Source organism: Haemaphysalis longicornis, unplaced genomic scaffold, assembly GCF_048455015.1.
Source record: "Haemaphysalis longicornis isolate Haplotype H1 unplaced genomic scaffold, Haemaphysalis longicornis Haplotype H1 scaffold_10, whole genome shotgun sequence".
NCBI classification, from domain to species: domain Eukaryota; kingdom Metazoa; phylum Arthropoda; class Arachnida; order Ixodida; family Ixodidae; genus Haemaphysalis; species Haemaphysalis longicornis.
The window spans coordinates 104,915,255-104,941,035 of record NW_027526204.1 but is presented as its reverse complement, the minus strand read 5'-3'; the positions used below and the strand labels follow the sequence as shown (position 1 = coordinate 104,941,035).

Genomic DNA, 25,781 nt, shown 5'->3' with positions numbered 1-25,781 from the left:
CTATCACTCGAGCTACCTGCGCCGGCCTGGGCCACTTCGCGGCCGTGGCCGCCGCCTGCACAGCGACCGTGCGGCTAGCTAAGTGGGTTTTTCGTGCCTCCGGCGCGTTTTCGCATCCAATGGCAATAAACAGTAATAGAAACAGAGTGCCTGGAATCGCTGTAGAGCTTTGGTCGCGGCCAGCTGCCCGATGAGCTGACGAAATCACGGCGCCTGCGCCGCCAACGATCGGGTCGTTCGTTCTCGAGAGCAGAAGCTCCGCCCTCCGGCCCTCCGATTGGAGCGGCGAGCCGGGCGAGCCGGCGCAAAACGCCGGCAGTGCGGAAGTGGCAAACACAAACTCGTGACATGTTTAGATGTTGTTTATTTACACAATCTCCTCGGGATGTCGATTGCGCGTGGTCCTCTGCTGGCTGCTCGGCTGCGTTTCGCACACTTTAAAATTGATTTTGAATATATTCTAGGCTGTATTCGCCGCTGATATTTTGCAGATGATGTATATGTGTTCCCACCAATCTATCTCCGAAGTTATCTCGCCTTCAAAATTTTGTGTCGGTCCCCCTGTAAGAAAGGAAGAGGACTTTTAAACTCTCTAGAATACCTGCAGACAGCACCCAGACATCGAAGAGAGCGTCCGGTAATTTGCGTAACGTGGGAAGAGAAAGTCAGAGAAGAATCAAATAGTACTCCCAAGTCCCGAATTTTGGTCACCCTCGGCAGTGCAGTGCTTGCTATTTTATAGGAGTATTGCAGCTGTTGAGTTTTCCTACTATAGGAAACAACTTTCGTTTTTGAGGGGTTCAAAATTAAGTCGTTTTTGGTGCACCAACGATGGAATGACACGATATCAGCCTGAAGAGAATTACAGTCCTGAACATTACGCACTTCTCTGAAGATTTTCACATCATCAGCATACAACAAAAAAGAAGAATTTTTAATGGCAGAAGCAACATCGTTAATGAAAATGGAAAAAAGAAGGGGGCCCAGAACGGAGCCCTGGGGTACACCACTGGTTGCTTTGTACCTAAATGATGTTTGACCATTAACACTTACATAGCAATAGCGCTCTTGGAGATAGCAACGTATAAGACCCACTAAGGAAGCGTGAACATCTAACAGAATGAGCTTGGCAAGCAATAACGAGTGGTTGACTACATCAAAGGGCTTGCTCATGTCACAGTAGACCGCATCAAGCTGGCTTCTACCAATGACTGCTGGGACAGCCTGCTCCATGAAGCATGCGAGGTTTGTGGAAGTTGAGCGACCACGCATGAAGCCATGTTGATTAGGAATGAGGACGTGTTTAAGTGAGAAAGACAAGACCTTATGAAGAGATAACTCGAATATTTTAGAGGCAGAACAAAGAAGCGACACTGGCCTATAGTTCATGGGGTCGGTTTTTGGGCCTGACTTGAAAACAGGGAATACACGACAGATTTTCCATGATCGAGGGTACGTGCCAGACCGGAGGCAGTTATTAAATATTGAGGTGAACACAGGAACAAATATATTTGCATACGTTTTTAGAATTGCAGCAGGAATACCATCTGGCCCAGAAGAAAACGAGGGCTTTAGCCGCTTGATGCTGGCCCGCACGATGTTCTCATCCAATTGGAAACAAGCGGAGTAACCGTCCTGGTGACAAGAGACGCTGCCGTCATCACTACCACCGCTAAGCCCAAACAAAGAAGAAAACTGACGAGCAAAGCAGTCGGCCGCATCTGCAACCTCATCGCCGTTGGAATCCAGTAGACGAATAGATTCTTTCGTTGTACTAGATCTAGAATGAATGTACTTCCAGAAGGCTCCCGGCTGATGAGTTGCTTTAGCTTCAACTGACGCCAGGTACAAAGCATGATCACGTTTGTGCAATATTTTGCATAGGGCACGTAGGCGCCGGAACTCCTGAACGAACTGATTCGCACCAGAGCGCTTCATCTTTCTGTGCGCGCGTTCTTTGAGTTTCAGGGCATCCCGCAATTCAGAAGAAAACCAGTGTGGGAACTTGAACTTCTTTGGTAAATGTTGCGGGATGTATTTCTTCATACCCAAAAGCCCAATCTCAGTAAAACGGTCAACTTGTTCATTGACATCAGAGTCGTCAATGACTGTTGACCAAGGGGCAGCAGAAAAGTAGCCATACAGCCCAACGTAATCTCCCCGGGCGAAAGCGTAGCGAGGTTGCGCATTGCTTGAAATTACAGAACGGTGGAGCATTGTAGGAAGGCAACAGGAAATAGAAAGAGGAGGATGATATTTGTCGGGTATTACTAAAGCACAATCAGAGCGCGACACATTAACGCCATCGAAGTTTGAAAAGCACAGGTCCAGAATGTTTCCACTGCAGTTTTTTATGTGATTACGCTGTGCCATAGAAGTGAAAGACGAAAAATCTAGTAACCTATTACCCTTCTGTTGAAAGTGGTGGTTGTAGTGGGAACAGGTGAGGTGGCTCCACTGAACGCCAGGAGCGTTAAAATCTCCAAGGAGGAGGACCTTGAGGTCACAATGAGTAGTGAGCACCTGTTCAATGGAGGAGACTAACTTATTGAACGCGTCAGGAACTACATCAGGGGGAACGTAAAAAACACCAACTAGAAGTTTTTCAGTTTTAGAGATATGAATTTCGACCCATAAAGACTCACCTGCGTTTTCAATATCGCTACGTAGCACACACGGGAGAGATTTGTTAACTGCGAGAAGTACCCCGCCCCCCTTTTGTTTGCATCCAGTTAAGGCACGATCATTACGATATACATGGTAATTTTGAGGAAAATAGTCATTGGATAGAATATCAGGGCACAACCAAGTTTCAGATATAGCTATTAACGGAAAGCAAGAAGCCAGAACATTACCAAAAAATTCAGTCGCCTTAGTTCGAAGACCTCGCACGTTCTGATAAAAAACATCTAAACTAGTCATTATTCTTTTTCTGATGTGTTGCGCTCAGAGCTGTGAAGCATGCCTTCGCGAAACATGCCTCGAAACTCCTTAAAGAGGCAGTCTTTCGGCCAAACAGCGGGGTCATTCAAGCGGTCGAAAAACTCTTCACTGACGGAAATATAAAAGGATGCGTACGTTTCAAATTTAGTTTTCAGTCGTCGGCAGTTCAAGGGCGAGACACCTAAGGTTCTAACAGATGGGTTTTAAGGCTAGCAGAGGTGGTGGATGGGGAAAGCTTTGAAACGAACATTGCTTTGGGGCGCTTCGGCTGCGGAACGACTACCAGTCCACATGTGTCCGATGCACCTACACATAATAATAATAATAATAATAATAATAATAATAATCAATCAATCAATCAATCAATCAATCAACCTTTATTTTCGGTGCCCAGGAACAACCCTAGGGTCTTGGTACTGGTACACCATATACAAAACATACATAAAAACAAACTAACATCAAGACAACACAACACCCAAAACCGTATGCATGAAAGAAACAATAAATTAAAGATAGTTACAGTAATCTCAGAAAGCAAAACAGCAAAAAAAAACAGAAAAGAAAAGAAAAGAAACAGGAGACCTAGCGTTGCAAGCCATGACACTCGGACAGCGAAATGTTCAAGGCACGGGAAAAACAGGAAATACTCACTGAACATGACAGAGGTAAGTTATACGCATAAAACGAAGGTTTCAGAACAAAATGTTCGGAAGTTTCAACTTTGAAAGAAGCTCAGCATTACAAGCACTGGCACTCAAACCTACAGAAATTCAAGCAACGCAAAACCAGGAAATGTGAAAAACAAACAAACAAGAACATGATTTGCCTAAAATAAATACGGCACATAAATTTGCAATGACATAAAGGCACATAAGCTACAACAGTTTTCAAGTCGTTTGAGAACACAGAAAAAGAGCTCTGGAATATATCAAGACGATCAGAATATTCATTAATATTCATTAATATTAAATAATTAAAATTAAATAAAATAATTCATTAATAATAATAATAATAATCAATCAATCAATCAATCATGTTTATTTACGTGCCCAGGAACAGCCAGAGGCCTGAGTGCTGGCGCACGGGTAGTTACATGAAAACAAAATACAAGAAAATATAGCAAGAAACAAACAAGCGACATATAATAATAATAATAATAATAATAATAATAATAATAATAATAATAATAATAATAATAATAATAATAATAATAACCACATTTATTCCGTGAAACAAGGGAGACTCGATGAAGCGATTGTTTATCATCTCTCAGTTTGATTTCGTTCACTTCTTCTTCTGTTCACTTTGTCGTGGACATATGGGGACACATCTTTAGCCGATATCTTAATTGCTGTTTCAACTCATAATAAGACAGGCCGGAAAGTAAAAAGAAAAAAAACTTCTGAAAACACCCACAAAATAGTCTGATCAGTCACGCCAAGAGTGAACTCCTGTTGGGCAAATGGATTTGGCTCATTTTGATCCGTGGCACACCAACATCTGGCTTGTTTTCGATACGAACTACGATCTGTGGACACGTTTGCAAAGTGTTATCTCCCGTATTTTCTTGCCACGTGTTTTTAGAGGAAAATTGCCCAATTTTTTTTGTAGCTGCAGTTTTATCTGACTTAGTTTCGGTTTCTGGATTTGGCTCATTTCGAAAAAAAAAGACGTCTCAATTGTGTTCTTGTTTTAGTAGATATGTTTCAAGAAAGAACTACGTTAAGGACTACGTTCTAACAAACACAAACAGAGCAAACGCTGCGCACTTGGTTCGCCGACTCTTCACTGCACGTTATTTCGTTTGTCTGCTTTTGGACGTTTGATTTTTCCACAGCTTATTCATAAGTAGAGGACTCTGATAGATGTATCAATTAAGCGCAAACGTTTGCGTCATTTCGGACTTCGTGCCAATATTTTGAGTTTCTACTTTTTAAACTGCAGTATCTTATAATCGGCTCTCAATTTGCGCCGTGCATGTGATTTTCATTTCGCTCTCAGTAAATCTTAGAACAAAGCGGTGGCGCCTGACCTGTTTCTGGATCGATCTGGATCACGCCGGAGCCTTCGAAGCAGGCCAACCAGATCTTGTCGTTCACGTCTATCGTCATACCATCCGGAAGGCCCAAGCCCTGGTAGCCGGGAGTCGATCGGAAGTCAGCAAGAAGTCGTCGGTTGCCTGGGAGTGCGAACGTTCGAATTAATGAGGAAGCCCCCATTTTCGGAACTTGCTAGGTTAGCGGAGCCATTTTGGGAGCGAAGCACCTTAGGAGCTCGGGCTGTCGGCGTCTCCAGTCGTCGTTTCAGGTACTCGCTTTCAAACACCTCACGCTAGAACGCAACGCGTACAAAAAGAACACACCTGGACACTAGTTTTACAACGCCTCGCTCTAGAACGTTTTATCTCCGTGGAAAAAAACGCGTACTGAACGAACACACGGGGACAATCGTTCTCCAAAGCCTCGTACTAGAACATTTTGTGCTTCAAGGACACAAGACATTTGCAGCAAATATGTATACCTCTACCCCCCAACGGTTTCATTTCCGTGGGCGAAAACTCCAAGGCGCCAAAGCCTAAGACGCCGAGCACTCAGCATCGAAACCGCATTATGGATGATAAGGCAGATTATCTTTGAAGGCTACGTAGGATCTACTCACACTAGCCGAGCGCACGCGACAAATCTTTGAATACACTTACACACTGCATGCTTCGCCCCTCCCCATTTTTCAGGTTAGTGGAGATGGCCCGGGATTTTTTAATACCAGAAAGAGCGCTTTGCGTAGGCGTTTTAAGAGTTCGAACAAACACAATGTTACGTATACCTTACGTTGAAAACAAAAGACAAAAAAGACAATACGCGCACTGATCCACAGATTAGGGGAACAGTTGCACCACCCAGCTTGTGGTTGTGTTATAGAATTGGCCGTGCCTGAAGCATTTTCGTAACTACAATTCATAAATAGGCTAGAGAAACTACGACAATTTGTCAAATAGTTCAGTTTCAGAGGACATTAATGGGCTGATGAATCAGTTAGTTAACAAAAAAGCATTCGTTGTACGTGTGAAACTTATTTACAAAAGAAACACTTCGGGTTGTAAGCAACACCCCCAAACCATCAACAATTAAAAGAACGCAGCAGCTGCAAGGTGAAAAGTTGATTGATTGATTGTAGGGTTTAACGCGCCGACGCAACGCAGGCGATGAGGCGCGCCGTAGTGGAGGGCTCCGGATTAATTTTGACCACCTGGGGATCTTTAACGTGCGCCGAAATCTCGCACACACGGGCGTTTTTGCTTTTCGCCTCCATCAGAAAAGCGGCCGCCGTGGCCGGGAATCAAACCCGCGACCTCGTGCTCAGCAGCGCAACGCCTTAGCCACTGAGCCACCGCGGCGGGTTGTAAGGTGAAAAGTATTGAGGTCTGTTGATGGTGATGGTTTGTGTTTAATGCCGCGAGGTGAAATAGCGCAAAGAGTGCCAAATACAACGTTGTTTAATGACAGATCTAAATGTAATTATTAGATTATGTCAGTAAAAACAAAAAGTGAAGCGAAACAAAATCCATTGAAGATGGCTGGAGCATAGGGTAAGGATGATTATGAAGTATATGTAAGGAGCTGTAAAAATTTGTCGTCCTTTAGAAACTGAAAAACTCGCCTAATGGAAAACGTTGGGTTGTCGGCCAAGAAATATGATGGGTGTGGCAGGATGTTTTGTGAGTATATTTCAGGAAAATATTTGCGTCGTGTGGTGTCAAGAGCCTTGAATGTAATTAGGATGTGTACTACGGGTACGGCATCTGCGCATCTGCTACATAGTGGTCTTGAAAACCCTGTAAGCAGATATGAGTGTGTTGTACGAGTGTGCTCTGTCCATAGCCAAGGCGACTTGTGTGTATCTGATGCGTGAATCGGTGGTGTATTGTCCCAAGTGTGATATTATTACGTGTAGTTTGTTGTCTGTCTGTTCTCTCCACTGTGTTTGCCATGTATTACGCAGGTGTTGTCTAATGCGAGGCTTGAGGTGAGTGTAGGGTGCCGTGGTTACGTCAACTGCGTATCTTAGTGCAACATCAGCGGCTCTATCATTTACCTGCTCATTTACAGTGATCACAAGGTATCCTTGTAGCCATGACCGGACCCGTTCATGCTTTTGTGTATACACAGAATTAGTGGTGTTGAAAACAAGGTTGATTATGTGGTTTTTGCACGGCTTTTGGGATGACAGTGCCCGAACAACGCTCAAGGAATCGGTATAGACTATTGAATCCGGAATTTTATTCTCAAGAAGGTGTTGTAGAATAAGTGAAATATTATATGCTTCTGCTGGGAAAATGGTTGTGTACGTTCATGGTTCTGCAGGCATTAAAGCTAGGACCATGAGCAGCACAAGACACCATAGTGGAGGTTTTAGAAGCATCACTAAAAGTCTGCACATGGGTATTTATACTTCAGATTCGAAAGTGCTGCGATATTGAAGTTCTTGGTACCTTATGTGTATCAAATTTTATAAAAGAGAGATCACAAGACACACACCGCACTTGCCAAAGTGGTAAAATTTATGAAAAAGATAATGTGTACACATATACTACAAAAAATTCAGATCCGAAGCTTTCTCTCTCACAGGTCTGTTGAAACGTTGCGTGCGTATGTATACTATGAATCTCAGTTACGGTGATGGTATATATGTACTACTACAAGATAAAGGGTTTGATTGAAACATGACCTGTTGTCCCAAGGAAAGACTTATTCCGAGCGGGTCGTCCCACTAATGTCAGCTCTCACTTGCACCAAAACAGGAGCGATTGGTAGAACATATTCCCTCAGCCTCTCAGGCAATGCCACACATGCAGACGGAGAGTTTAACACTAGTTCACGCAGCCAGAAAACTTCCCACATTCACATTTTGTGAGATACTCCGTTATTAGCAAATGAAACGACATACACATTTCGCTGTACAGCATTTGTTCAAGAGTGTAGCCAGCCATATGTGTAATAGAATATAGAATAATAGCCAAAGGAGGAGATTTTCTCTGAAAGGCCGCTATGCCCTCTTCTAGGCGCACTGCAGAACAAAAACGGCAGTGCGGGACATACTTCTGTTCCAGAAGCAGTTTACGGCTTGTTCGCCATTACTTTTAAGTGCGGTATATCCTGCAGGAGTTCCCCTTTCGGACATAAAACTAGCGGCAGCTCTTTGGAAGTGATATTAAAATTTGCTATAAGCCATCGGGAACAAAGTTTTTTGGGTGCAGCTTCACATTTCAAAACAAGATTTCTCTTCTGCTTGCTAGCTTAAGGGAGCCATGAAGAGAAAATACAACTTCGTGTAATTTGAAAGAACTAGGATTCAGTATTTCACTGAGCTCCATTACAGCTCCAAAAGATGTTTTTAGAACGAAAAAAAGCAAGAAGTATTTAATAAAAACTTTCAAATTTTGCGCCACAGTGACGTGTTATGAGCAAGAATGACGTCATACGGGCCAACAATGAAACAATTTTCAGTGCGTTAACTGCACGTTAGCATTCAAGTGATCCGGTCAAATGGAACTAGAGGCCCCATTACAGACGTCCAGTCATGTATCGTCGCGACAGGTCAGTTAGGCGGCCGCCAATCGCACAAAAAAGGTTCCGTGACGTCATTGAAAAGTTGTGGGAAATTGGCTAGGGGGTCGCGACTGCTTCACACGTTTTCTTTAATATCTACATTATTTGTTCGAAGATTGCGATGATATGGTATCATTGTTATCGGGACTAAGCAGTTTTTCTGATAAACCCAACTTGTATTTTGTCTTCATGGCTCCTTTAAAGGGGCGGACGACCAATTTTTGTGGAGTGCATGCCTTCTAGCTTATATGAATTCAAGCGTTTTATATTGTGGGGCAACAAAAAAAGGGTACTAAATAAACAGGCGGAAATAATTTAATTTTGCACTTAAATGTCTGAAGTTTGAAAGGTAGCGCCTTGTAGTGTTCAAACGTGACACTACCTGATCTTCAAATAACTCCGTCAGTTTCAAAGCGCGATCCAAAAACCACTCGAAGGAAGAGAAAAGATTGCACATTGTCGTTTTAGCCCGGGACGACTTTTTAAGTACCTTTTTTGATCTGACGTTAAAGGTATGTTGCCGCATATGGCTCACTGCCATGGTTGCAAGCTTTTCTTTCGGTGGGACACGTGTGGGTGGTAGGTCTAAAAATTCCGATTTCAAAAGTTCCAGGGCACCACCAGCAAAGCCGTTTCTGCTGAAGGTGTTTAAGTGATGCCCTTTCATTTGGGATGAAGGAAATATACACAAAAAATCAGTTTTCCCTCCTTTTCACATTTGGCATGTGTTCCTAGTGGGCGCGTTACCTCTCTGTGCATCTACAAAAGCGTAGCAACAGTCCACATGGAATTTTTTCTACGAGAGTAGATGATCACCACTGATCGTGCCTTGCCGTCAAGTATACTCACTTATATTTCCAGCGTTGAGGTCAAAGTCGAAGGCGTATATCTGCGTCGGTATGGTGTCTACGAAGAACATGGTTCCATTTTCTGACGTCCAGGTGATTCCGTTGGACAGCGAGACTTTGCCAAGCTTGTGTTCAAGTCGGCCCTTGGAGAATGACCAGAGGTTGTTCTTTTCGGGTATTATGTTCTCCAACGCCACCGTTGGTATGGATCCTGGGAACAACGATGCGACACATATGCCAGTTCGGAGTGAGATGTTAGAAAGAAGTGTTTAACAGGGAAGTGTCAAAAACATTTTCTAGACACTTATTCTAGACACTTAAAACAAATCTAGACGCTTATTCGATGTGAAGTGCACATTGCAAGCTGTCATCTTTATTACTAGAAACTGCCGATAGCTGGCAGCTTGATAACTAAAGTGCAGACGCCGTAGTTGTTCTGTGAGAGTTTCTAGCTGAGAAGATAAATACGGATATATACATGAGACGGTACGCTGTTTGAATAAAAAAACAATAAGTAAAAGAAAAAAAATCCAAAGGAAACATAAAGCGAGTAAATGAAAATAAACACAGGTACAGCGCCAATCTTTGCACAAACGCAGTGGAACAGAACAGACGTAGCAGCAAGACAAATCGCAGAAACATCAGCTATTCCTTATGTCCCCTTCAGGTGTTCCCTATGTAAAATTGGAGACAGTGCTGTCGCGGGTTTACATTTTCGTAGCACTGAATTCATTTTATGCACCGGCGTATGAGAGCTCGGTGAAGTTCTCGGCATATTTCAATGCTCAAACACATGCGCAACTACGCCGTCCATTGCCATTATGGAGAAAGAATGTTTTAAAAGCCCTCCGGAGTTGGAGCCATTTTGTTCTAATGGCTTCTTTCGGTGCGTTCTGCACGTTAAAAACCAATGCTCCCGTTGGTAGCGCCACGCCTGTTCCAAATTCCTTCCGTTTGGCTGTGCATTTTTAACAGCCGAGCTTTGCCCATACAGAAAAAATACCATGAAAATGCTGTGCGTCTGTGAGCGGGCGTCTCATGAGGGGCGCCCGGCGTAGTCCAGGCTAGCGCGTGGCAATGGGCACGTTGGGGGTTCGTAAAAAGAAAAAGAAATTACCGAGTGCGAGTGCCAATCAGCGTTTCAGCAAACCGTGTCGCCGACAAGACGACTGTCGTCAGCTCCTGACGTCACTCACTCCGTGGTGCTAGGGGCAACAGTCTGCGCTCATAAAACTCGAAGCGCCGAGTGGCGGCGGCAGAACTCTCTCCGACTCCGTGCCACGCACATGGGTGATGGGGTGACCAAAAATCCCGATGCCCGAAGAAGAGGCTTCTCACCAGGAAGCGCGCCGCGCTGCCAGGCGAGAATGCCAGGCGAGAATATATTGTAACGTGGCGGCAGATGAAACAGACCGTGTGGTAATGAAGCGATATATTTACAAGAATTATTTACACGCAGCCCTAACCGAGCCCGGGCTGGGCTGAGCCCCACACCGAGCTTCTTCCTTGTCGTCTTGAGACTTGCCTTCGTCAGGGCCTGATGAAGGCAAGTCGCTTGGCTGAAACGTTGGCAACAATCGTGGTTTCTACCTTGTTCAAAGTTTTCTTCTTTTCTTGTGTTCTTTACCACCTTCCAAGTTTTATTTCTCCCTATATATATATATATATATATATATATATATATATATATATATATATATATATATATGACAGAAATAAGTGTTGACAGTAAAGAAAACCTCGGAAAGCAAAGGGGGGAATTTGGTAGGTCACTGCAAAAAACGAAGAATTTGGGAAGACAGAAAGGAAGTGCAGAAAAATATTCCCGCCGGGTGGGATCCGAACCCATGACCTCCGGAATACGCGACTGGTGCGATTACCACTATGCTACCGGCTGGGCTGTTTCCCCTCCACTTTGTCGGGTATTTATGTAAAGGTAGTTTGTTTCCGGTGCTTGGGGGTGGTAGCCAGCGCCATTCGGACTACTCCTGATGAATATATATATATATATATATATATATATATATATACATCAAAATGGAAACACTTAAAGGAGCCATGAAGAGAACATACAACTTCGTCTAATTTGAAAGAACTAGGATTCAGTATCTCACTCAGCTCTATTACAACCGCAAAAGATGTTTTTCAACGAAAAAAAGCAAGAAGTATTTAAAAACTTTCAAATTTTGCGCCACAGTGACGTGTTATGAGCAAGAATGACGTCATACGGGCCAACAATAAAACATACCTTTCAGTGCGTTAACTGCACGTTAGCATTCAAGTAATGCGGTCCAATGGAACTAGAGGCCCCATTACAGACGTCCAGTCATCTGTCGTCACGACAGGTCAGTTAGGCGGCTGCCAATCACACAAAAAGGGTTCTGTGACGTCATAGAAAAGTTGCGGGAAATTGGCTAGGGGGTCGCGACTGCTTCACACGTTTTCTTTAATATCTCCGTTATTTGTTCGAAAATTGCGATGATGCTGGTATCATTGTTATCGGGACTAAGCAGTCTTTGTAATAAACCCAGCTTGTATTTTGTCTTCATGGCTCCTTTAATACATCGCATTGTATTGTTACATTATATTATATATTTACATATATAATGCACATTTGCGCGTGTATGTACAGACAGTGGGACCGTACCGCCAATCTGCATAACATTATTTTCATCGAACAAACCAGTGATTTGTAGATGTCACGGCTTGTGTGCATCAATGGAGTGTTTCACAAATTCTGATCATACCGATGATCAGCAACCACCCTCCATTATATTGCCAGGTCCGAGATGCTGCCTAATCTGGCCAAACACCACCGGATACCATGGTAGGCTGCACTAGATAGGTGCAACCATACTAGGGAGTCTCCTTGGGACACAAACAGCATTGCCTCATCACACAAGGATTTGGCAGCCCTGGTTGAGTACATTTGCCAGAAAACTCCTAATGGTTACACAACCACACCATCAGACTCGATAGGCGTGGTTGGAGAGTCTTTGGAGAGGCTTTCGTCCTGCAGTGGACACAACCAGGCTTATGAAGAAGATGATGATATAAATAATAGGGTAAATAGTTCTGAGTGACATATATCCGGCTCGTCTAGTTTAGCTTGGTGTGACGAACACAGCTCCGCTGTGCCAGCAGGCTTGCATTTTTGTGCAAGCTGGTATTGATTTTCTCGCCGATCTCCCTCCCGCCCGTCATTTGCTAATTGATTGAGCGTATTATGAACAATTGGCTCACGCATTATTTACAATATGTCCAACCATATTTTAACCCAGCCCAAACAGGCTTCCGGCCCAATGTTGGCACGCACAGGGTAATTAACCGCCCCCACTACCATCGTGGCACTCCTGACCTCATCATGGCGGTTGATCTGTGAAAGGCGTTTGACAACGTTAGCCACCCGGTCATTCTAGAGGAACTGGCTTGTGCCTACCCCAGTGCCCGCCCGAAAAATTGGATTAGAGCATTTCTCCAAAGCCAGCCTGTACGCCTTCACGGTTCGCACTTTGTATGGGAACCCATTACTTATTACCTCGACCGCGGTGTTCCTCAAGGGTTAATTTTAGGCCCTCTACTTTCCAACCTGGCCATGACCAGAGAGCTCGACAACTTGAAATTGACTCAGGTGCCCGCTTTACCATATACGCCGATGATATCACGGTCTGGACGGAAGCGGCCGACTTTGATTCTTTAGAGGACCAGATTGTTGAGCTACAGGACGCTGCTAACAGCCTTGAGCTCACTCTGGCTCAGCTAGGTCTACAACTCGCACCTGAAAAAAAAAAAAACGAATTTCTGGCAGTACACGGTTGTAAGGCACCTGACCCGCCACAAGAAATTGCAGTTAGCATAGTCAACTGCTATGTATCTGCTTCAACTGAGCCCACTTCACTCGTTGGCCTTCCATTTGGAACAAAAACAGTCCTGGCATTTGGCTCAAAAGATTAAAACAGAAATGGTATGCCATACTGCACTCTATCCGTCGATTGTCTAAGAAATATGGTGGAGCATCGCAGAAAGCCATCTTGAATATGGCCATGGCTATCACTGTGAGCCGATTTACGTACGGTGCAACGGCTTTCGACCTCAACAAGACCAACATCAAAACCACATAGGTGCTACATCGGGCGACCCTCAGGACAGTCACTGGCTTATCAAAGCATACACTCATTGGTAAACTGGAGCAAGCTGTACCTCTTCCTCCTATTGAAGCCATCATTCAGGAGGCGAGAGCCCAGGCGGACTTCAAAAGACCCCTTACACACCAGGGACACGCCTTAGCAGCGTGGGACGCCAGAAAACCACCAGTACTTCCCGATTACCAAGTCCCCATAGCACCCTGGCGTCGACCAGCACTTGATACTTATACGCACAGCAAACCTATAGAGCGTAGTAATACGCTATTGCGGCAGCATCGAATCCGACGCCTCCAAAGGGATCGCCTTCAGAACGAACTGGACATTTTCACGGACGAAATCGTAAACCACCACGGCGCGGGCCTTGCTTGGACATGCCCTGAGGCCCTGGTTCTCTCAGGGTACACCACCATACTTGGCAGAGAACATTCCAGCCTTGATGCGAAGCTGTATGCTATTAATTACGCAGTGTCAACTATTGCCTTTGATTGTGACCCACCTCTACCGCCCTCCATACGCATACTAACACATTCTTACGAGGCCCTCAAAGCTTTGCGATCGTGTAATTCCACCAGCCCTGTCGTCCACGAAATTCTGTTTCAATTTCAACTCCTCCAACGGAACAACACCAACATCCGCGTCGACTGGGTACCTGCATGGCCACGAACCATTTTCTTCAGGCAACCAGGCGGCTCATGAAGCCGCTCAGGAGAGTTCCCCCTCTTATCCTCCACTGGTGCCTGGGGTAAGGCCGTCGCGGTCCCCCTAGCCCTCCCCAGCGATGCGATGCGACACCTGCCCCCTCGATGTCTTTACTGCCGTACCACCACTACATCAGACCTCACACACCTAGTTTGGTCGTGCCCAGCTTTCGCCAGGCACCGTACATTCAAATCGCCCCAACCCCATCCCGATCCACAACAAACTGATGCACAACTATTATATGAAATAGCAGTTTTTTCAATTAAAATCGGTCTAGCACGGGTTGTTTGAGTGGGTCCTCCTCCGAACGAACAGGCGAACCTGCAGAAACCCTACTGCGATCACCACGAACTGGCCCATGAATGGCAGTTTCCAAGAATTGGCCCAGTTATCAAGTCTACTGAGAACGACCAGCATTTTTTTATTTTCTCTTACCCTCCCTTCACATTCCTTTCGCCTATCGTGACCAGTGATCATCCTTTTCTAATAAAGGTTCTCTGTCTCTTTTTTTCTCTCTCTCCCTCTCTCCTCTTTAAGTTCAGCTTCATGCTTATTAGATGGCAGTGCATGAGTGCTTAACGTCCCACGCTTATGAGGACAGATTGCGGCATCCCTTCCAACTTGTAAATTACCCAGTAGGAAATGTTTTACCTGAATTACTGCACAGAAGTGAACGGGCCAGGAAGTTTAGACGCAGGGCATGTCATATCCTAGTTACCTGTCCAAAGGCGTCCCAGGGCGTCGCATTTGCCGTCGTTGAGCCGAGTCTTCACCGTCGACTCGGGGTCCGACACCTCAGTCAGCAGCGTCTTCTTCTTGGTGTCAAGCTCTAATCGGTAGATGCCCTTTTCCATGCAGACGACGAGCTTGCGATTGTCCTCGACATACGGGATGGCGTTTCCGATTTCCCCTTCTGCGGTAACAACGGTAGGGTTGGGTACAAACCAAGCGTAAAAATAAGTACTCTCGATACCCGACTATAATTTCACTTTTCTAAAGCAGCTCAAACGGGCTCCGTTGTATCCTTACATTAAACATTCTCGGCGTCATAATAAAATTTCAGCGGTACTTGAGTGCTGACAGCTTGTTGAGGGGGATTAGTTTCAGTTGCCTTTTCAGCCATTCAGCTAAAGTCGGGTTTTAGAATGGCACTGGATTGAAGCAAGTGGATTAGCAGAGGTTCTACTCAACCTCATTCATCACTAACAGATAGCGTGGTTCTACAGTTCCATATAAGAAGCCTTCAAGGTCTTTAGGTGCGGAGTACCTTAGAACCGCTCAATGTCCGTCCGTGTCCGCGCGCATAGCATTTAAAATCGCGAAAAATCACACAGGCACCGGTAGGACTCGAGCCTGTGTCTGGTAGACCAGACAGAGTAAGTGTCAGTCGTCTTACCCATTGGGCTAGCACCGCGAGTTAGTACCGGAGAGTCAAACGGCTTACTCCCTCGCCTGTAACGGTGCGGAGAACCTTAGGACCTCCCAGTATCCGTCCGCGTCCGTCCGTGCGCACACCACCATCAAGCGAAAATCAAGCGAAATTCGATTTGAGCCGTGAGTTGCAGTTTCATTTAGGGAATAATCAAGGTGCAACTCAGGGCTCAGATCGAATGACGGTCGGGGCCCAAATCGGATGTCCCTCGGGGCGCAACTTGGATGTCACTTCGAGTCCCCGTACTCCGCACCCTCGCCATCATTCACGGAGTGGAGATGCTGCGATTTATTTCCTAGAATCTATTTCGGTTTTCTAAAAGGCGGCGATGTTTCGGAATGGGGACAAGAGAAAACAAACGACCTTTAGAGTTTCAAACCCATTCGTTTCTTAGTCACCACAACTTCCCTCAAGATGTAACTTCGAATTGACGAACCCCCACCGGGCAAATAAAGCTAACTATGCAAACGGTGCTAGGAGGTCCCAAATTTTACTTGCCCATTTTGTGAGATCATTAAAATCTTTTTAAATTTCCATGAAGACAAATACACGTTTGGTTTATTTAAAGCACTGCTTTGCCCGATAACCTTGATACCGATTTTACTTCAAACAAATAGTGAAGATAGTAGAGAAAACATATGAAGCATGGCGACTCCCCATTCACTTTCTGGCGAACTCTCACTGACTTCGCAGTGCTTTTTTGTGCGACTGAGGACCGACGACCTAAGCCAGTGGCAAGAACATGACTGAACGCTTGTAGTGGGGCCTCAAGTTTTGTTGTATCGTATCACTTAAATGCTAACTGGCAGGTAACACACTCATAATTATGTTTTAAGGGCTGGCCTCTAATACGTCACTTCCCAAGGAACTACAGACGTCCCTGGAACGCCCTAAAAAACCGCCTAACATCCAATGCCAAGTTTGGACGGCCACTGTACGTCCATATTTGGTTGTACATTTTTTGACGTACAGTGCACGTACAGGAACGAATAATGAATAGAAAAAGGATGTACATTTCCTATGTTCGAAGGACATCCGCCCGTATATGTACAAAGTTACCATGAAGCATTAAAGAATAGCGTATATTGAATACAAAAGCAAAAACAGAAATGCTACTCTGCTTTTCAATTGAATAGATTTTGTACATCAACACCGCGACTTGTAAATTGCAAGTTTCATCTGTATATTACTATACCTAAGGCTAATTTTAATCTTTTTTGAAGCATTTCACTCACTCAAACGACGATCTCTTTAGGGAAGGGCATTTAAGAATCGGGAACCTCCAACAAGGAGTGAAGAAAGTTTATTGTGTTCATGGTGTACTTGTCTGCCCGGTAGCGCCTTGGTGTTGTGTGGTGTAGTATTCGTTGCGGAAACATATACGTCTCTTTAATGAAATAGTTGTGATTCTGTAATTTTTACTGAACATCCCAAATACGTCCAATTTTGAGTGTGCTAATGGACGTACGGAAGTGGGAAACCCGGATGTACAACGGACGTACATGGGATGTCTATGGGGTCTCAAACGGACGTCCATTACGGAATGGACATGCGTAGGGCGGCCGACGGACGTCCGGTGTTGGCTTCGGTTATGCCCATATTACGTCACTCTACCGCGAAATTTGAAAGTTTTTCAATTTTTCTTTCGTTCTTCCGGTTGAAACACATCTTTCACGAGTGGAATGGAGCTGAGTGAATTACCAGTGGCAAATTCTTTCAAGTTGATCAAAGTTGGATTTTGTCTTCATCGGCACTTTACCCCCATCCTCGTCAGCATCATCCTCATGTATGCGTCCAGCGCAGGACGAACGCTTTTCCCAGCGATTTTCGGGCGCTGCTATCACGACTTCTTAAAGACCATTCTTCGCGCCGAATTTTATGGTATAGTGTGGTTAAATTTCTTCCAGACGAGGAGGGATGTCTAGTTTAGCTTCACCGCGGGCGGGACACATAGAGACTGACCCAAGTGGAACACCTCCGTCTCGGTGCGAGTGCTGGGGTCGTAGCGGACGATGTCCCGTCCCATGCCGTCCACGTAGACCAGCGTCGACGAGCGGCCGTCCCAGTGCGGTCCCTCGCCCAGGAGGTTCTTCCGTCTGCTGGCGATTTCCACCTTCATACTGGACTTCCGCGCACGCTCTGAGGGTCATCGGGACAAGCAACATAAAAGTAAAGTGGTAAATCACAAAGTTAAAAGGGGGGGGGGGACACGAGTATTCGCACAAGCCGGACATGCATTCCTTACTTCACATTGTCTTAATTCCCGAAATTCTGGATTTATTGCGCAGTATCCACAAGGCAACCTGCCGAATGAAAAAAATACACTTGCTCAAAAATTCAGGTTAGTTTGCACTCACGCGCAAGACTTGAATGGCGAAGTGGTGGTTTGTGAGCATTGCCGGACACATGGTTAAGTTTCATTATCATTGTTTATTTGCGCAGTTGCGGTGCTAGTAATGGTCATCATATGCATCGAAAAGGTCGTCTACTTCGTGGCATGTGTTGGATGCAAAGTCATCATCAGCATTGTAGACTTCACCAGCTCAACTGGCGAATCTTGCAGTAAGTCGCGCATGGCTCGAAGCGGAAGGATTTATTTATACGGGGGGAGCACTGAAGGACACATCACCACGTATTTATACAAGTTTGAGATGGTTTATTTACATGTTCTGTCGTTTCTTTTCACTGTGCTAGTAGTAGTCACCGTCATATGAAATGATGTCATCGTGTTCCTCATAGCAAGCATTACATTTGCGGTAGCGAGTGGTGGCAGCGCTGGAGCGTTTAAACTAAAGCAACTCCACGATCCAGGTACTCGGAGGTCGCCGCGAGGCACGCACTCACGAGCGCTCGGAATTTTCTCGCTCCTTGTTGTTTTTGCCAGTTTTCTTTTTGCTAAAGCCACTGCGCGTGCCGGGAACGCTCGGTGGTCGCCGCTAAGCACGCGTTCACGAGCGCTCCGCATTTCCTTGGCATTTTTTTCTGCAACACCGAACTTACGTCTTGTACGACAGCTGCGTTGTTAATAGGAATATTAGACCTGCTTTTTTACTTCTATTCCTAGATGTAAGTTTTATCGTTCCACCTAACATCCTACATTGAGTGCTCTGTAAAAGGGCCGTTCGTGTACTTCTTGAAGTACGCGAAACAGAAATCAACTTCGGACTTCACAATCTAGCCTCACGTCAGAAGGTATCGCCAGTGTCCCTCAATGAACCTTCGCAAAACTGTTATCCTGTTTGCGTACAAAAATATCTGAGAAGACATGCAGCTTGCCATATAACTACTATCACGAATGGGCGAGAACGCTCCTTCAACCAACTCGAGGAGTTCGGCTCTTGTAGACGTCTACAGTGACTTCAGTAGAATCGAAAGTTAGGCTGGTTGTTTCTCGTGCACAGATAAATAGCACTTGAAGACGAGGACGAAACAATCGGAGACGTGCGGCGGCGCCGTCTTGCCTCTGATTCTTTAGTCCTCATCTTCAAGCTCTATTTAACTCCGCAGTGACTTTAGCCGCATATGCAACTATGTAAGGATTCACCCACTTTGACATAGTGTTTTCATGAAGGCCAGTCGGGCGTAATTTCACTTTAAACCTGTGCACTCCTACTTTCTGCTTTTCAGAAGCATTGTGGTCTACATTCTGTAAAACCCGTCGGATGAAAAACGGATGCTCTCAACTCCGTTGCCATGGTAATGCCTCCCACGTGCACGCCGCCATTTTAGACATGATTATATCGACCTGTATACTACACGCGCAAGACTCGTCAGGCAAGCCAAAGTCCACATTTTCGAAACGAGTTGGTGATGCGGGTAAATATCCCGGTGGCGAAAAGAGTGGTAATTAAGCGTACCCTGCAGTGGCAGACGTCCCTTACTTGGCCATGTTGATAATAACTCTGACGATTCTGTTGCTTTGAGATCACCTCCAGAGGTCATCTCCGAGGGGTGTAAACTACCCTAATATAAACTAAACTACCGTAATAACGTAAACTACCCTAATATAAACTGACGAACAGAAAAAAAATCCCTTAAAACGCAAAAACTTACAGAAGACGTAAAATTTTAATTAAAACTTTAGGTGTGAAACAATTAAGAATGCATGAGTAGGATTCGAACCACCACCCTTAGTAACAGCAAGCTAGGGCGAAACCTCTACACAACAACGACGCTCAGGCCTGTGTTAGCTATGTCTTGGAACTCTAGCATCTTCTTTAGCGCTCAACTGGAGTGCCGTAGGGCGGCACTCTAGGCACTGCACTTTTGAAAAGCAAGCCGCCATTGACACCCCATTACGGTCGTACCATGATCATCTTCCTGATGTGTTTCGTGCCCACTGCAGGACGAAAACACCTGCAATGTTCCTCCAGCTATTCCTGTCTTGCGATGACGCAGCCAGAATTTTCTGATTTTGTCTTTCTCTCAATGGTGCACTGGTGTACGACTCGGCCGCACTCCCCCTCATCCCACCAGGTCCTTCTTGCTGCCCTGAAATATTACTACCACTACCGACGCAGCCACCTCCACTGTCAGCCATAGAACTCGCCCATCTCTGAACGCCCACGACGCCAACCTTTGGTGCACACTCCAGACCAAAACATGCTTTAACACCCCCGTTTTATACCCCATCTCTCCCACATAATACCCCCCCCCCCCCCACCATCCAGCTGCCCTTCTTGCTAAGTTCTTGCTAACGGTTAAGTTCCACCAGGATCTCTGCCTTCGCAGAAGACCTTACTCAACAGTTCTTAGTGCTGAAGTTACCCCAGATTGTCTCCGGAAACACCGATGCCTACTCACCAGCCCGAGCCCGGGGAAAACTTAGCGGCTAAAGTTGTGCCGCACCGAGCGTCGCCCTCCAAAACGGGTGGCGATGGTGCGACAATATGCTTCAGAGTCCAGACGGGCAGTGGCGCAGCGCGCTCCGCACCTTCTTTTCTGCGGAAACCCAAAGGGAACGACAACGCCGCTCAACGGGCAACTGCAGCCCCTCAAAATACCCGGTCAACCGTAGCCGGCCCTTCAAGCGCCCTGTCGACCGTAGCCGAAGGAACGGCGACCATAAGTAGCGGTCAGCATCCCAAATGAAGTCAGCGGCCAAAACGTCGCTGTCTGATTTATTACCAGCTATTGTGAACATACAGGCTGGATAGCATTAGAAACAAGAGAAGATTTTCAGGGGTAAGCGGTGCGGATCCTCTTCGTGTGCGGAGGGCGTCTTCGTGTGCGGAGGGCATATCTGCACTGGCGAATTGTCTGGACATTATTCAGCACATTATAACAACATTATTCGAATATGGGTAGCATGTATCTAGAAGTCACAATTGAGCGGAGGGTGGCGACAAAGGGAGTTTCAGCTTCCATACAAAGGCTATGACAGTGGCGCGGTTGTCGTTAGCGCAGTAGCGGAGCGTAAGTTCTTAGCGCAAATCGTCGTGCCAAGGTAGTTCAGTATGCTTGAAGATTTAGTGGATTTCAGATTTTATTGCGGGAACTCGCTCTTCGGCACACCCTCCTTGGCTTTGAGGTTGACCCTCATTGTGGCCTCCGTACACTAAGATGACTCAACAGGCCCGGTATACTCCATGCGGTTCGTCTCAAGCCATACTGCTGCCGTTGATCGGCTTTGTTCAGCTGGACAACATAACTTTCTGCACGACAGAACAAAGTGTAAACTTAATAGTGGGTTGAGATCTTCATGTGCCACATAACGGTGGAACAAAGGGTGAGTTAAGTTTCCATCTGGTCTTTGAATGTAGTCATGGTTCAATGCGCACGAAGCAGAGGTTCATACTCAAAGTTGGAGCATCAACAACGTTCGGCCCTGCCTTGTAGGTTGTATACCACGAAGCTATAATAGGTGTTTTATGTAAAATAGATAAATAATTGTCTCGGGTTTTTAATGCTTTCAGAGATAAGAGAGTCAGAACTGAGCTTTTAATGTACAGCAACCTCGAGAAGATAACGCTTTTGAATTCTTGAGCTAGTTTAAGGGCCTAATTGAAGATTCCTTTTCAGCATAAGTAAAGCGCATATAAGATTGCTAATGTTTCCTTTAAACCACAAACTAACAGCAAGGTTATGACATGGTTAAGGCATGTTTTGCCATTTTCGGCCTCGTCACACGCACCAGAGCTGGTATCGCATTTCCAGAGCTGGCAGGAAATGCAGCGTCGGTATAGACGCAGAACGTATGTTGCGTTTCAACTCAATTGAACGTGTGCCAATACTATGCGCGCAAGTATGGGCCCGTTCTAAACGTCCAAAAATGCGAACCAGCTTTAGAAGAAGAAGAAAGTAACTTTATTAAAGACGATTGTCTTTCTTGGGCTACTTAAACCCAGAAATTTTTGTTTATCTGTATGTCTGTCTGTCTGTCTGTCTGTCTGTCTGTCTGTCGGTCTGTGTGTGACTCGATTCCGCCACCCGGCCAAAGTAAAACAAGGCCTGCGCAATAGTCTTATAAAGTCCCATCTCAATCTTCCCGTCTAAGTCCGGTGTAATGTTCATACTTGTCAACATTGTGGAAGAAGAACAAGACATTACGCAAATATAAGACAACAAATGAATACAGAGGTGATATTTGCAGCGTTCCGTTATAAAAAATCATACATGCTTGATTTTTGCGAAATTATATACTTCATCAACTGCAGAAAAAAAATTCCCTCAGCCGTCGCCTGCTGTCGCCCGTGCCACTATAGCTTCTGGCGCCATTTTTAAGAAATCAAGCGGCAACAGTTACGAAAGGTTCCTCTAGATAGGTACCACGTTCTGCTTGGAACGCACGTGGAGTAGGGCAACGTGGTTCTATCAAAACGTTGAAGTAGGGCGCGTCGACTCACGCGCGTCTCCGCCGTACGGCAGCGTTGGCATCGAGACACCCCGCCTGGAGCAGTGGAACGCGGTAAATTTAAAATGATTTATGCAACCCTTTGGCATCTTTACCTTGGGAGGAGCGCGACGCAAGAGGAGCAACATGAGAGGTGAGCGGGAAAGCGGAGGGAGGCATTTACTTGGCAAAAGCCAATAAAGACAATCGTCTTTTGTGGACATTTGCAACGAAAGGAGCAGATACGCGGCCAATTTTTTCCCCCAAGAAACCCCTTGTCCTAGGTACTTCGGTCCTAGGAGGTGGCCGTGGAGATGTTGTGCTCGCCTTTCATACCTGTGTTGCGGCGAAAGATCTGCTGCCCTGCTATATAAACAGCTGATTCTTCATCCACCATTCTTCCTGACTCCTCTGTTACATTGCAAGATTTCTATTTTTGTCTTTCTTTCTTTCTTTCTGCCTTTCTTTTTCTCTTTCTTTATTGTGTTCTCTAAAATAAACTGGAGCGCAGCCTAATCGTTACAGGTAGCTTCAAGACCAATACCCCGCGTGGGTAAGCGCCATGATACGAGTATACCAAATAGACATAAGTCTAGATTAGCACTCATGTTTCCGGATAAGTATAACGAAGAATGCCAGAAATGCCATCAGAAGGCAGACCTCTTCCACACTATATGGAACTGCCCGACCATATGGCAACAGAACAACTACAATATATCAATAGAGTCCTGGGAAGCGGCACTGTCTAGCTCGGACCTCTCCAGTCAGCGAGAACTGCTGGAAAGAGCCAAGCTAGGGGCTTTCGCCACTGGAGTCCTGGAAATAGGATACCCTTGACTCCACCCCCTCCTCTTCTACCTTTGTGAATAAAGTTTACCACCACCACCAAATAGACAATCCTAGTATGGAGTTCCCGGGATAGTAGACAGGGCCATCTCTGCGCATTCAACGAGCGACCTTTGCACTTTCGGATGGAGTCGGAAGTGCGAAGGGCACTCTTCCCACCTTTAGCGTGTAGTGGCAGTGGGGATAGGTATGGGGGAAGTTTCGGGTTCTGTATGATAGATAGATAAGCATGATAGATGGTAGGGTAGTCCCCGCCGTTCGGACACTTGCGTGTAACCGCTGGAGTCGGTATGTGAGGTACCAGCTCTAGAGACAAAGCGGACATCGAGTAGCTGGCCACCCAGAAGAGCAGAAAAGAGCAGCTTGCCCTGATGTAGTTGATTTAAAATGCCATCAGTGGGAGCCCGGACGAAGGCACCGACTTCATGAAGCTCTCCGACCGCGTCATCCCCACACACCTCGTTTTACTCAAAATCTCTCTCTCCCTTGGTTGTAGCTGCTGCAAAATGCAAATTCTCTCCCAAGAACATCCGCCGTGGAGCGCGGACGAATGGTCGAACGATTTTAGGAAAACGAAAATCATGTACTTCCGACATGATCGACATGAGGCCGCGGGGAATGCCAGTTCTAAGAATCGGCGGATTCGTGTAGGGAAAGAAAACACGCAACGTCTAGTCAATCAGGGATATTATGAAAATTCTGCAGTCAGGAGGCGTCCCATGAGGTCTGCAGCCAACGCAACAAACGTACAGCTACAACAGCCCTGAGAGTTGGGGCGGAGGGGGAGGGAAGACCTATTCCAGCCGATGAACATAACTCGGTGTCTACAAAAGCAGCGGCGTCCAATACAGTGAAAACCGAGTAGCGACAAGAATAGTTGACAAAGCAGCTGGAGAAGAGCCTGCTGAGATAACGGCGATCTGAAAGTCACCATCGATTCCCTATTCGTGCAAGGCAAGACGCCACCACTATATACCATCACACATTAGCGAGTTTTAGCTGAACGTTTTTCACGCTCCGCTCCACTCCGATATCAAGCGGGAGCGCCATTGCGCATGCGTGGCGCGCTTGGCCGCGAACGGCATTGGCTCCGGTTGCGCTGAGCGTGTCGCCGTTACTGGAGCGGCCCGTCGAAAACGGTTAGCTAAAACTCTCTAGTGACCGCAAGGTATACTTACCTAGGGAGTTCGGATGCAGCTGTCGAGACCTCCGGAGCGCAGTGACATAGATAAGGCCAATGCCGCTCGCCACTAGTTCTTTACAAACAGACGCGCACGACGTTATCAGCCAAGGAAGGCGCGTACGAGTGGTTCACATGAGCAAGGAAAAGTAGCGAAACTGTGCGATAAGATATGCTGCAACTGCCGCTTACACAAGGTTTCATCCTTTGCGCTGAGATGCTAGCAATTATTAGGCTAATTTTTCGATTTTTCCGTGGCTGCCGGCCGTCCACTATGGGCCGTGCTCAACAAGCGTCCGCGGAAGTGTATACCTCATCATTATAACTGACACAGGCGGATACAAAGGCTCGCTGGAATCGGAAATGCCGACCACCGGCAATTAGACTGTGGAAACGAGCACAATGATACTGCGGTCGAGCAAAATGAGGGATGCGCGATTTGAGTAGGAGCTGCGCCTGCGCACTGAAGGTGCTTCTACACGCTGAGCAGACACGGTCGCCAGCCATGCCGCCGTTTTGGTTCGAGTAGACTCATCTGCTTGGAGAGCGTTTCTTGGCGTAAATACCAATTCCGGGTTGGGGGGTGGATCCTGTCGCCTGGGATTTGTGCCTTGCACTTGCTGTACGGCCCGAGCGAGGGTGGTAGCTTTTTTTCTTTGGACATGAACCGTACGATGCCGGGTGCGAGCCATCACACTTGGTGCATCGTGGGTGGGACCGTGATGTGCAGTCCTTGTGGGAATGTGGCCCAGCACAGACTTTGCACCGCATAGGACCATTACAGTGCTTGGCGATGTTCCCGTGTCGTTGGCATTTAAAGCACTGAGTAGCCGCACCTATAAATTCCTGTATGGGGTAGCTGCAAAACCCAAGGTATGCCCGCTTAGGCAAGGGGGCGTCATTCGCAAACTCCAGAATCACTGATCCACGTCGTGACTCTGTGACTGTCCTGTTTTCATCGGGAACGTAAGAGACCTTGCATCTCACAGATATTACGCCTTGGTCCCGTAGATACTCGAGCAGTTCACTGTCGGTGTACTCTAAAGGCACGCCGAGAATCTTGCCAAAATTCGCTGAGTAGGCGCGCAGAACAGAAGCTCGGATGGCCATACCAGCGATTTCTGTGACTTAAAGGAGGCGATTGGCTGCAGCAAGTGTTGACACCGAAACGATGAGGGTTCCATCCTTGTGTATGCAATGTGTCAGCCCTTTTTTCGTGAGCGGACGTCATGACTGCTGCGGCTAGGAGG

At 46.2% G+C, this 25,781-nt stretch overlaps 1 protein-coding gene across 4 annotated transcripts in view; it reads right to left on the bottom strand.

The window, feature by feature from the left end:
* Positions 1-24,683, bottom strand: part of LOC144159031 (regucalcin-like) — a 38,830-nt gene extending 14,147 nt beyond the window's left edge. Inside the window, exons 1-5 of one of the 4 annotated variants that reach the window (XM_077690264.1) lie at positions 24,530-24,682; positions 17,636-17,812; positions 14,960-15,154; positions 9,399-9,608; positions 4,976-5,122 (exon numbers count right to left, since the gene is read on the bottom strand). In XM_077690264.1, coding sequence (XP_077546390.1) covers positions 4,976-5,122; positions 9,399-9,608; positions 14,960-15,154; positions 17,636-17,792 — 709 coding nt within the window. In that variant the 5' untranslated portion in view covers positions 17,793-17,812; positions 24,530-24,682. Of the gene's footprint in view, positions 1-4,975; positions 5,123-9,398; positions 9,609-14,959; positions 15,155-17,635; positions 17,813-17,918; positions 17,976-20,476; positions 20,585-24,529 lie in introns of those variants that run through there. The other 3 variants (XM_077690266.1, XM_077690265.1, XM_077690267.1) reach the window with 3 other exon arrangements.
* Between the last annotated feature and the right edge of the window lie 1,098 nt (positions 24,684-25,781).